Source organism: Astyanax mexicanus, chromosome 3 (genome assembly GCF_023375975.1).
Source record: "Astyanax mexicanus isolate ESR-SI-001 chromosome 3, AstMex3_surface, whole genome shotgun sequence".
In the NCBI taxonomy this organism is placed as follows: domain Eukaryota; kingdom Metazoa; phylum Chordata; class Actinopteri; order Characiformes; family Acestrorhamphidae; genus Astyanax; species Astyanax mexicanus.
The window spans coordinates 56,232,437-56,245,692 of record NC_064410.1 but is presented as its reverse complement, the minus strand read 5'-3'; the positions used below and the strand labels follow the sequence as shown (position 1 = coordinate 56,245,692).

The 13,256-nt window shown below is 40.8% G+C and overlaps 2 protein-coding genes across 8 annotated transcripts in view; one reads left to right on the top strand and one right to left on the bottom strand.

Moving 5' to 3' along the window:
* The window catches only part of chst12a (carbohydrate (chondroitin 4) sulfotransferase 12a), a 458,541-nt gene that overhangs the window by 172,873 nt on the left and 272,412 nt on the right, over positions 1-13,256 (bottom strand). The window lies entirely within an intron of this gene.
* ttyh3a (tweety family member 3a) overlaps positions 1-13,256 on the top strand; it is a 120,248-nt gene that overhangs the window by 94,203 nt on the left and 12,789 nt on the right. For 5 of the 6 annotated variants that reach the window (XM_049475511.1, XM_049475510.1, XM_049475512.1 and 2 more), the window contains exons 11-13: positions 227-319; positions 7,035-7,171; positions 12,412-12,585. In XM_049475511.1, coding sequence (XP_049331468.1) covers positions 227-319; positions 7,035-7,171; positions 12,412-12,585 — 404 coding nt within the window. The remainder of the gene's footprint in view (positions 1-226; positions 320-7,034; positions 7,172-12,411; positions 12,586-13,256) is intronic. The other variant, XM_049475515.1, reaches the window with a different exon arrangement.

Here is a 13,256-nt window from a genome sequence, read left to right as displayed (position 1 = left end):
CAATTTTAAAACTTTTAATGTTCCTGTTCCTCCCTCTAAATAGCACTGCAATTTGACACTTACCTTTTGGATAAAGCTATTTTTCGATGATGAGTGTAGATCATCATTATTTTGGTTATCTAAGTGTGCTTGGACACTTGACTGTCCCAGTTTAAGGTTGCTAGAGGAGGACATGACCCTGTTTTCACTCTCACTTTCTCTCTCTCTCTCTCTGTGAATGTTTCAGGGCAATCTGGAGCAGGTTCAGGGGGTTTTGAACACCACTGAAATTGGGCTGCATCAGCTGACCGCTCTAGTGGACTGCCGCAGTCTGCACATGGTAAGTTGGTCTGTAATTACAACAACAATCTGTCAAAAACAGCTTCAAAACAACTGTGATGCTCCTCTGACTTATATCTCTGCATGCATGCAACATAGAAGTCATAAAATTGCTCATTGTTAAGCAATGAGTAGCAATGAATGGCTGGCACACTCCATGCTATAATGAACCTAGCCAAGCCAAGGTCGAAATAGGCTTTATATTTTTCCAGTAGTTTCACAACATAACAGTTTATATCATTTGAAATATATATATATATATATATATATATATATATATATATATATATATATATATACAGTTGTGGTCAAAAGTTTACATACACTTGTAAAAAAACATAATGTTATGGCTGTCTTGAGTTTTCAATAAGTTCTACAACTCTTATTTTTCTGTGATAGAGTGATCGGAACACATACATGTTTGTCACAAAAAACAGTCATAAAATTTGGTTCTTTCATAAATTTATTATGGGTCTGCTGAAAATGTCACCAAATCTGCTGGGTCAAAAATATACATACAGCAACAAAATTTGTCAATTTTGGTGATGTAGCGAGTTGTGTCAATCAAATTAGCTTCATGTCATGGCCTCTTCACTTCTTGTAAGTGATTCTGATTGACTACAGCTGTTGACTTCTCATGAGCCCATTTAAATAGGGCTCATTTGACCCAGTGATTAGACTCAGCTACAAAAGCTACAATGGGAAAGTCAAAGGAACTCAGTGTGGATCTGAAAAAGCGAATTATTGACTTGAACAAGTCAGGGAAGTCACTTGGAGCCATTTCAAAGCAGCTACAGGTCCCAAGAGCAACTGTGCAGACAATTATACGCAAGTATAAAGTGCATGGAACAGTTGTGTCACTGCCACGATCAGGAAGAAAACGCAAGCTATCACATGCTGCCGAGAGGAGATTGGTCAGGATGGTCAAGAGTCAACCAAGAATCACCAAGAAGCAGGTCTGCAAGGATTTGGAAGCTGATGGAACACAGGTGTCAGTCTCCACAGTCAAGCGTGTTTTACATCGCCATGAACTGAGAGGCTGCCGTGCAAGAAAGAAGCCCTTGCTCCAGAAAAGGCACCTTAAGACTCGGCTGAAGTTTGCTGCTGATCACATGGACAAAGATAAAACCTTCTGGAGGAAAGTTCTCTGGTCAGACAAAACAAAAATTGAGCTGTTTGGCCACAACACCCAGCAATATGTTTGGAGGAGAAAAGGTGAGGCCTTTAATCCCAGGAACACCATGCCTACTGTCAAGCATGGTGGTGGTAGTATTATGCTCTGGGGATGTTTTGCTGCCAGTGGAACTGGTTCTTTGCAGAAAGTAAATGGGATAATGAAGAAGGAGGATTACCTCCAAATTCTGCAGGAAAACTTAAAACCATCAGCCCGAAGGTTGGGTCTTGGGCGCAGTTGGGTGTTCCAACAAGACAATGACCCAAAACACACATCAAAAGTGGTAAAGGAATGGCTAAACCAGGCTAGAATTAAGGTTTTAGAATGGCCTTCCCAAAGTCCTGACTTAAACCCCATTGAGAACATGTGGACAGTGCTAAAGAAACGGGTTCATGCAAGAAAACCATCACATTTAGCTGAACTGCACCAATTCTGTCAAGAAGAGTGGTCAAACATTCGACCTGAAGCTTGCCAGGAGCTTGTGGATGGCTACCAAAAGCGCCTAGTTGCCGTGAAAATGGCCAAGGGACATGTAACCAAATACTAATGTTGCTGTATGTATATTTTTGACCCAGCAGATTTGGTGACATTTTCAGCAGACCCATAATAAATTTATGAAAGAACCAAATTTTATGACTGTTTTTTGTGACAAACATGTATGTGTTCCGATCACTCTATCACAGAAAAATAAGAGTTGTAGAACTTATTGAAAACTCAAGACGGCCATAACATTATGTTTTTTTACAAGTGTATGCAAACTTTTGACCACAACTGTATATATATATATATATATATATATTATATTTATATATCAACCATTAAACTGAATAATAAAAGTATTTTTGAGAGATTGGTTTGCTGATAAAAAGTTACCTTCACTTAGTGAAAGAATTATATCTACAGTAGGAATCAAAATCAGGTGACTCAGTGGGCTCTATCTTACACCCTGTGCAAGGAGCGTTGTGATGCTCATTGCTATGTCACACCTTAGTTTCCTCTACTGAGAAGTGTTGGACACATCCAGGTAGCTGCACCCCTGAAATAGCAATCCCTGAAAACTTGGCCTCCTCCAAAACATGTGAAGTCAGACTCCACCTCTTTTTGAACTGCTGTTGATGCAGCACTGCCGAGTAGCATCACAGAGCAATTGTAGGAAAGCGCATTGACTCGGGTCTGATACATCAGCTCACAGAAGCCCTGTGCTGAGTGACATCACCCTTTGGAGTGATGAGGGGAAAAAGAGCTATCTACCCACCCAGAGAGAGCAAGGCAAATTATGCTCTCTCAGTTCTCTGGCAGCTGATGTCAAGCTACCTGAACGTGATTAGAACCAGCGATGTTCCGATCATAGTGGCAATGCCTTAGTCTGCCGGACCACTCCAAGCTTTTAAACGTGAAGATTATAGAATCTGTGACGTGACCTAAAACAAGATGTTTACTTCTGCAGATATCCTGTTTATTTCCTTCATGTCTCTGCAAACAGAAACACCATAAAACATCGACCATCAGCTACCAGAGCGGAACACGGAGTGTCAGAGAGAGCGAGTGCACTGGCAGCGACCCCTTATCTGGTTCAGGAGACACAGCTCCCCCTCTGTACATGATTTGTGCTCTTACTGTAATATAAAAAGCTCCTCACCGCTGGAGTAGACTCCCCTGCCTGCCTGAGGTAGCTGTGTTCACCGTGACGTTATTGGAGCTGATGAGAGCACTTCTACAGCAGAGTGGGGCTCTTCTGAGTACAGCTGCTCAGTGGGTGGTCTCTCACACGAGGCTCCATAGCACTGGAAAAAACATGCAGAATAAAACCCAGGCTTGGCTTTTAGAGTTTATTATACATTATTAATGCTGTGTTGGTAGTGGTCATGCATTCACACACTCTGCTTGGTTTCTCAAAGTCAGTATCATGCAGGTACTTGCGGATGGATGTGGTGGCACAAGGAACGATAGATACACAGTGCCGGTCAAAGGTTTTTAGAACACTGTAACTGTTGCAGTCTTTATTGACTTCAAAAGCAATTTATTTATCATTTTATTTCAAATTTTCCAATTTCCAATTTAGCTAGGCCAATTGTTCCACCCATTCAGCTAGGTTGAAGACTAGCACATGCCTCCTCCGACACATATGAAGTCAGCCACCACCTCTTTTCAAACTGCTGCTGATGCAGCTTTGCCAAGTAGCATCACAGCGCACTCGGAGGAAAGCCGAAAGACACGGTTCTGATGCATCAGATGCCTTGTGCTGATCCACATCACCCTAGGAGTGATGAAGGAAAAAAAGAGCACCATCCTCCATCAATTGTGCTTTCTCAGGGCTCCGGCTGTTCAGCTGTTCTGCAACTTCGTTGGTCCACTGTGTTTTATTATCAAGTCCAAAGTCAGTGCAGTGTTTTCCCGCTAAATCTTACAGCACTTCATGCTTCCCTTTGCTGACAACTTTTTTTGGAGATGTGAATTTCATTTTCCAGCAGGACTTGGCACATTGCCCGCACTGCCAAAAGTACCAATTGGTCTTATATTATATTCTAATCTCCTAGCATGCAGCATCTTCATTGAACGATTAAAAACATTTGGTATATTCTAAAACATTTAGTCAGTAGATTAATTAATTAATTAATATTTGTTTGTTTGTGAGGACTTTGGAAAAAGCTTCTACTGTTCTGCAGATTCTGCTACCTGTCCAGCATGGTGCATTCTCAGTGATAACAATACTAGTGATACTAGTGATTTGCAAGGGGGCATAGTGTTGCTGTGTTTGAGGATATGCAGCTCTCCAGCTTCTGCAGCATATGTGTCCGCTGCTGGCTGCTATTTGCTGCAGAGACAGATAGAGTTCCACTTCACGCTCGGTACAGCTTTGTTCACTACTGTTCTAGCATTAAGGAACATTCTACTGTTCTTTTATTTGTATGTTTCTAAATACTATTTCTAAGCGAGTGCTGTGATTTGTGTTGAAATATCTTTAGTTGGTGTGCTGTTTGAGTCTGTATGTGTTTGTAGATTCCGCAGATTGAAGTTCTAAATGCCGCATTCTTCTGTCTGGTCACGACAGCAGGATTCTTGCCGCTCGAGTGTGGGTGTGTGAGAGTGTGGGTTTGCGTCTGATCGTTTCTTTCTCTCTGTAGGGGATTATGTGTACACTGATGACGTATATCAGTTTTTGTGTGTGTGGTTGTGTATAATGACGTGTCTCATTTTCTCTTTTTCTAATGGTGTGTATGTGTCTCACAGCAGGAGTATAGATGATGTAAATAGAGCTGTGAGATGTGTATGACTGTATAATCTCTCTATACAAGGCTACAGTATGTGCAAGCAGTGGTATCAGTAGAGCTGCTCCAAACACCATTTTATTGGCTTTCGATACTCAAATATGGATCTCAGCAAGTTTGTTTATTTTGTTCCATGAAACAACTAAAGCATAATCCTGAAAATATAATAAGTCCTAATTATTGAACCATTATTCTAAGTACATTACTGCATTTCACATCATCAAAGTATGTGCAAATGAACTGAAATCAGCCAGTCTGTTTGTTTCTATGCGTAAGCATAATACCTGGGTTTAACTAAGCAAAAGATGTGGGTTTGATGCTGCAGTTGGCCTGCAGGTTTAGGTTCAGCAACAGTATGTGCTGAAAGAATGAGGTCAGCTGACTACCTGAATATACTGAATATAGACCAGGTTATTCCATCAATGGATTTTTTCTTCCCTGATGGTACGGGTATATTCCAAGATAACAATGTCAGGATTCACGGGGCTGGAATTGTGAAAGAGTTTAGATCTTAACCTCATTGGGAATCTTTGGGATGTGCTGGATGGAGAAGGATTTGTGCAGCGGTCAGACTCTACCATCATCAATGCTGCTGCATTGGTGAAAAATTAATGCAACAACACTGGATTTGAAATAAATCTTGTAACATTGCAGAAGCTTATTGAAACAATGCCACAGTGAATGTGTGCAGCAATCAAAGCTAAAGGCAGCCCAACTTAATCTTTTTTGGTGACCTTTTTTTTTTTGGCAGGGCAGTGTATGTACTTTAAAGCTAGAATCTGAGACCCGTCATGTGATTAGTGTCTGGATTGTGTTCTGACCAGGTTTTAACCATATATAATTACACTTTGAAGCCAAATACGCCTATGGTTAGACTGACTAAAATCTGATTGCTGTGTGGTACAAAATATGCAAATTTGATTCTTGCGTGGCAATTACTACTGGTGTTTTGGTTGTTCTGGAAAGAGTTTTGTGTGTGGAATCCTGCTGTGCTTTTAAATGCATGTTGAACGGTATGTTTTTCTGAAGTTAAACTCATTCATCCAACTAGATCGCATTCATGTGGTTTGTGTGGGAGGAAAAAAATAATCTAAATAACATTGTAGACTGTAGATGTTTAATTATGACTATTGGAATTAAAGGAGAAATCCGGTGTGAAATAGAATTGGGGTGTAGTGAAACATAACAAATACAAACTTTTGTCGAATAGCCCTCCTTTCGCCTGGAGAACTACTCGAAGGTACTGTTTGTTCAAACAGTGTTTTTAATATAGTCAAGTCAAGTCAAGAGGCTTTTATTGTCATTACATCTGAGTACAGGTACACAGTGTGATGAAATTACGTTCCTCCGGAACCATGGTGCAACATAGAACAACAAGCAATAGACAACATAAAGTGCAGGAGTGACGACAGTGCAACATAAAATTATAAAATTATAACACTAAATAACAATAAATACAATAAATACAAAAGACGAGACAATTTAAAGACAGGACAGTGCAGTACCGATACGGTATAATAAAGTGTATAGTGGGGATAAGGTGCAGAGATGTGTGACATACTGTAACATATATAATCACAGCAGTTACTGAGGTAGAGTTTATAGTTTTTAAGAGTGCAGCAAATAAAGTCATGTCAGCCTCTGTGTGCTGACTGGGTGTGTGTGTGGGTGAAGTTAGCAGGATCTTAGCAGGCCTAGCGCGCCGACAGGAAGCAGACATAATAAACTATCTAAGCACATTCAAAGTTCTCAGTGCCTAGTTTTAAATGGCAGAGCCCTTAGAATTCTACCAATGAAGTGTGGGGCTACTTTAAGCTTGTTAATAGTGCAAAAATAGTCATCTCTTTGTATAGGCAACATGCAATGGACCTATCACTTGCATTGTAAGCCTGTTTGGAGCATCGGCTAAATCATGTTTCATTACACCCAAAGTCCATTTCACACTGTATTTCTCCTTTAATATACAACACATACAACATACATTTATTATTCTATTTCTTCCATTATTAGATTCTCTGCAGTGTTGAAAAGCATATACAGTCATGCATTCATACTGCAGCAAAATTTTTGTTAAACCCGACTTCAGGCTTTCAGCTGTGACTCGATTCATGTGGTGTTTCCTGGTGGGAAACTCACTTTTCTGTATGAATGCAACATCAAAGACTTGCAGTGCATTTTTGCTATAATGCATTTGGGACATGCGTTTGGGACATGACTGGACCTGTGATGCTCTCTCTCACTATTTCACTCTTCTTGTCTCTCTCTTTCTCCAGGACTATGTGCAGGCGATGACTGGACTCTGCTATGATGGTCTGGAAGGTCTGATCTACCTGGTGCTCTTCTCCTTCGTCACTGCTCTCATGTTCAGCTCCATCGTCTGCAGTGTGCCGCACACATGGCAGGGCAGGAGGTGAGTGGTTTGTGTGTGTGTGTGTGTGTGCAAACAAATGAATGGAAAGACACCATAAAACTTTCTTCATCCTGTTGTTTATCTCATTTACTGTCCAAAACCATTAAATTTGTCCATTATTTCTGTGTGGTTGCGAGAGCCATGATGGATGGGAGGTCACTTATCTGAAACATGACTATAAAACACAGTGACGCACCAGACATCCTGCTGGATGGTACAATATGCCACTCGTGTGTGCGTGTGTATCGTGTTCCGGACACTGTGGTTGATGAGCTCTGGTGCTTTAAGCTTTCCCGGGACGGCGTTTTTCTTCTCTCCTTTGTCATTTCCTCTGCAGTCACAGGATGGGCACCAGTGTCCGTACACAGCCAAGCCCTGATCTCATGAAGCTCTGTTATTTCCCTGAGACCTGACTGGACCAACCTTTTTCTGAGCCTTATCCTGGGCTGGGCCTGATTTAGAGGCTATTGGGATTAGGTCTGATAGAGATTAAGGTGGAGGAGGCCCTTAGCTTAGCTACTATGTGTAATTAACCCTGCTCTTCAGTAGCTGTGATCTGTTCCTCTGCGTCCCAAGATACCTTGGTAAGCACCAGGCTTCTTCATGGCTGTCAGTCATCCAGCAGGCACAGCACTTCTAATGGGGTACAACTGGGTTAACGAAGTGGGTTAATAACATTAGAGAGGCTGAGAAACATCTGAGCCTAAGCAGTCAGTATGTTACATTCATGGATAATACACTGTAGATACAGCTCTGGAAAAAAAGAGACCACTTAAAAATGTATTTGTTTTTATTTTACCAAATTAAAAACCTCTGAATTATAATCAAGAGAAAGATGAATGATCTTACGCCATCAAACCAAGCTGAATTGCTTGAATTTTTGCACCAGGAGTGGCATAAAGTTATCCAAAAAGCAATGTGTAACACTGGTGGAGGAGAACATGATGCCAAGATGGAAACTGTGATTAAAAACCAGGGTTATTCCACTAAATACTGATTTCTGAACTCTTTAAACTTTATGAATATGAACTTCTTTTCTTTGCTTATTTAAGGTCTGAAAGCTCTGCATCTTTTTTGTTATTTCAACCATTTTTCATTTTCTGCAAATAAATGCATTAAATAACTATTTTTATTTGGAATTTGGGAGAAATGTTGTCCGTAGTTTGTGGAATAAAACAACAAGTTTTTTTTTTTACTCAAACATAAACCTATAAATAGCAAAATCAGAGATACTGAGTCAGAAAATGAAGTGGTCTCGTAATTTTTCCAGAGCTGTATATTTAAGACCCAGATAGTAATCTGCTGCCTTATGACTCTTGAAAATTAATATTTGTGTGTTGATATAATGTAAAAAATATTTGGTTATGTTCATAGCTTGAGAGCAGGAATGTTCCTGTCTAGTAGATTGGCATCAAGGCCGATCCAGGCAGGTTAGTTTAGTATGATACACTTCTACCTAGCTGGTGCACCTTGGATGGAGAGTAAGAGACTGAGGCTGAATCTGTTGCTGCACATTTGGTGTTGATCATCCTTTTTTCACTCTGGTTGCTGTTTGTTGTGTTGTTATATATATATATATAGTCATTATTATTGACCCACATCTGGCCCACATGGTCAAGAAACAACTAGTCACAGCCATGTTGGAAATTGTTGTTTTCTTCCCACCATCTACAGAGTCACAAGTGTTAAGCGAGCATTCAACACATTTATAACTGCTTGTAACATGTTTTATTGCACACAGTACTATAATTATTAAAGCGTGCCAAAAGAGCTTTAATTTTGTCCTGTGTGCTATTTTTGTTGGAGAGAGCATTGGTGTAAATCCCTGCTACTGTTAATGGTGTACAAGTGTATTAATGCATTGAATGCTCTGTTTCACCAAATTGTGACAGTAAACATCTTTTAATGCCTTTATTATATGGCATGATGGTGGAATAATACATATCATAAGAAGACCAGGTGATGTTCTCTGCAGAAAGCAAAAGAAATCCATCGTATGTCCTTCAGAAATGTGTGCAAATCATTGCTACAGTATCTTAAAAACACCTCTGCAAGGAGCATGCGTCCCTGGAGCAGTGTATGAGAGAGAGAGCGAGAAAGAGAGAGGGCGAGAGAAAGAGAATGAGTGACTGGACAATAGGTCTTTGTTTCTCAGCTGCAGTGAATACAGAGTTAATGCCTCTGAGCTGGACGTGGAGGAGTGTTGTTTTAATAGACTGAAAGACGGAGGTCTGGAGGATGAGCAGGCGGCATCTCGCCTCTTTGCCGTAGTGCCCTTGTCTGCTGCTGCTGGAACACAATAACAGAACATTTCAGTTCCTACTGTGGCCAGCAGGGGGCGATAGAGCTAAAAAGGATGACATCATCCATTCTCTTCTGTCTATTCCAGTGCTGTTTTTTTTTTTCTAGCCATCTGCAGTGAGATCCGTCGAGCTGTGCTGCTGTAAATATTGCATTCTGTTTGTCTGTGGTTACTGTCCATCAGCTTCTCATCTTCTGCTTTGTGTTTCTTCTGGATCAGAAACAGACGGGGAAGGCTGTGCCCACACTGTGCCATGCTGAAAAGATCAGATGGTTCTGATGGTTCAGTTTAATACTAAATTAATAAGTAAATCTTGGCTTTAAGCGGTTTTAGCCTGCAGTCTGCAATATGTCTGCCCTCTGATGAGGAAATGGAGAGAGGAGGAGCAGGACGGAGGATGGAGCAGGCGCAGCTTCTGTTGTTGCCTGTGGCACCGTGGGTACTGGGGAGGACTGCAGATAGGCACATGTGTGTTCCTGATGTGCTGCAGCTTTTCCAGTGCAGTAGTGTGGGCGAGGGCGCCCTCTGCTGGCCACGTTGGTCTCTGGTGATGTTGATGTTTCAGGGTGTAACCTAGATTATGTGCATGAATCGTTGACAGAGGTAATGTTGATTATTATGACAGAGAAGCTGTCGTATTACTCATTGTGGACACATCATTTGTTGGAAACCAAAAACACTCAAACACATGCTCAGCATTACATGTAATGGTGTTACTGATATCATTGCAACATATGGCAGGAAGCGCTGTGGGTAATTTTCTATCATTCTACTGTAAATCGCTTGTCATCAGCGTCACCTATTCATTCTGCTTTTCTAGAGTAGAGTAGTCAATTTGTAATATGTGGTTCAGAAATTCTAAATAATTATAATGATTTAATGTTCTATTAGATCACCAGAATCGACTGTTAATTTTGCCGACCTTACACCAAATGATTTTCAAAAGATTTTACTGTCGCATACAAATTTTCAGTGTCTGGATAAAATCATGAGAGTCTTGCTAGAAGAGTTGCAGTGACGTCATCTCGATCGTTTAGTGTAAGGTGGTTAGGTTTAAAGGTTTCATTCTTTTCTTTTTTTTTCTCGTCCTGGCGTTCAGATAAAATAAACCGTGTTTAATATTATCGTAAGTCTTTAGACTTGGTTCACGCAACTAGTGACGTGAACAATGTAACCAATAGAAGAGCTATGGGAAGCCTCAAAGCGTGAAAACGTTTGCTGAACTAGACATGGTGAGACTGGTTCTCCTGGAGTGTTGAAAAAGAAGGAGAAATTGGTGGAGCTGCGGAGTGAGCAAGAGTGTCTCTTTGACATCTTCCCATTTATTAAATTGAAAAATAAAATAATTTCAGAAAGAATTGCAGTCTTAGTGCAAATAGTTGCAGATAGTGACCTTGCAAGACCCCCCTTTGCAAAATCGTAGTCTGTGACTAAAAAGTCTGTGTCTTGTCTTTAGGTGTGAGAGGGAGTCAGGCCCTGTCCACATGAACTCCAAGCGAGGTTTTGTCTCCGTTTTGGCCTTCTGTCCACACGAAAACATAGTTTTCGCTCACTGAAAACAATGCTTTTCGAAAACACCTTCCATAGTGGAGATTTCTGAAAACTCTGCTACAAGCACAGCCATTTGGACAGGGAAAACAGAGCTTTAGGTACATTAGCTTGGCCTGTTCAGAATGAGCCTGAAACATGGACAGCGCCTGGATTGGGTTTGTTTTCTCTGCGATTTGCAGATTAATAACATGTTTATAGCTTAATTTAATGTTACTATCTAACACAGTGGTGGCACCAAAATGTGCTGCATGCAGTTTTTTTCGGATCCTCCTGTCCGGAGGTACAAACCTTACAGTAAAGGTTGTTGCTAAGTCTAGAGAATCCCTGTTCATCTCAGTGTTTTTGAGTTGTATGTGTGTTTCCGTGTGGATGAAGATATTTTTGAAGAGACAAAAACCAGTTAAAAGTCTTTTTAAAGTCGTCTACTGTATGGTTAGCATTGGGTTACGTTCAGACTTGAGGTATTTTGGATTTGGTTCCCTGTTTAGATTAGTTGAGATGACTGTCCACACTGCTGTTTGCAAGTAATTAGATGGGATTTTTGTTTCTGGGTATTATAGACCTATTTGTACAGATTGCTATGATAATGACCGTAACCTATGTTGTTACACTGTTGTATACCCACACTTCCTTCGCTCCAGATTTTTAATCTGGTTGTTGTTTGTTTTTTCATCCAGACCATCAATAAAATATTTCACCCAATCTAGAATCTGGCAAAAATCTAATTTAGGCTGACAATCTTGCAGTATCAGAAGAATGACCACTGACAAACATGAGGACTGACAATCATGTTTCACAACTGACAATCATATATTTCCCCTCAAATTGCTCTCCAGTTAGTTTTGTCCAGTTCCACCTGCTAGCTAGATCTTCCCTTGTTACACATGTTCTTGTTATGCGCTCATCTTCATCTGAGTACTTCAAGCTCTACAGCATCTTCTTGAACTGCTGCTGTAATGCAACATCATTGGCTCGCTCAACACGCTTGGAGGAGAACACTAGTCACGTCAGCTAGAAAGCACTGGCTTTTGCTTGCATTGCTTTGCTGCAAGATGAGGTGAAAAAAGTCACTGATTAACTTGACCACCCACACAGAGAATGAGGTCTGTTATGATCTGATAGACTCCCAAGACTCCCATCCTACACAGATGGCCAAATCCTAATAATAAGGCAATCGCTTGGACAGTTGTTTCCCTCGAGGGTAGCAGATTATCAATTTACCAATCCCCTTATAATCATTATCATCAGGCACAAAAACAAAATGAAGGTTTGAATTATTGCAGCTGCTAAGAGAGAGGACCTGAAGGTAGATGAATCAAATTATAGTCATAATAATAGAAATTTACATTAGTTATAGCCCTAATTGTGTGTGTTTGTGTGTGCGCAGGCCTGATGAGGACGGTGAGGAAGACTCTGGGGCTGCCGGAGGAAGGCAGAACCATGATAACCTATACAGAGTGCACATGCCCAGCCTGTATAGCTGTGGCAGCAGCTATGGCAGTGAGACCAGCATCCCTGCAGCAGCACACACCGTCAGCAATGCTCCCGTTACCGAGTACATGTGAGTGACGTGCACACACTCCCCAAAGTGCTATACATGCATATACTGAGTGTCAGGGTAGCTTGGGTAAGATGCAGATTTAGGCACTTTGGGCACTTTAGTCATTGGGTCAGATCAGTCAGTGGCTGCATAGCTTGTCATAGGAATGTTTGCTGTCAGCAGTCTGTCTTGGTGTGTATATGAAGGGATATGTGGCCTCTCCCTGCAACAGACTGACTGACTGACCTCTACCAATCCAAGCAGTCCAGAGATGGGAACACACCTGCTTCTTAAAAGCATCAGTTTATGCTACCCCCTGCACATGAGAGACACTAGAATAGCATTAGATAAGACCACTGAAGGCGTGTTGTCATTTTGGAGTCTGCGCCATGTTGTGTATGCCCGTATTTGGCACTCCGGTCTGTCTTCGGCAGGAGTGTATAGGGTTTTCCAAAAAAAAAAAAAATGTCTCGATCAAGTACTGTGATGAGTAAATATGTTCAGACTGTATGTTACTATACTTTTTTGTGTGTTTGTATAATTTTCTCCTGAACTTCATTGGATCCTCTGAACTAAGATGTGTATGAGTTTATAATCAAAGTACTGCATGAAAAGGTTAAGTAGAGCAATATGAGCCATATGACACTATTGTTTCATATGTTAAATCAGTAGAGGTAATTATTATTATTATT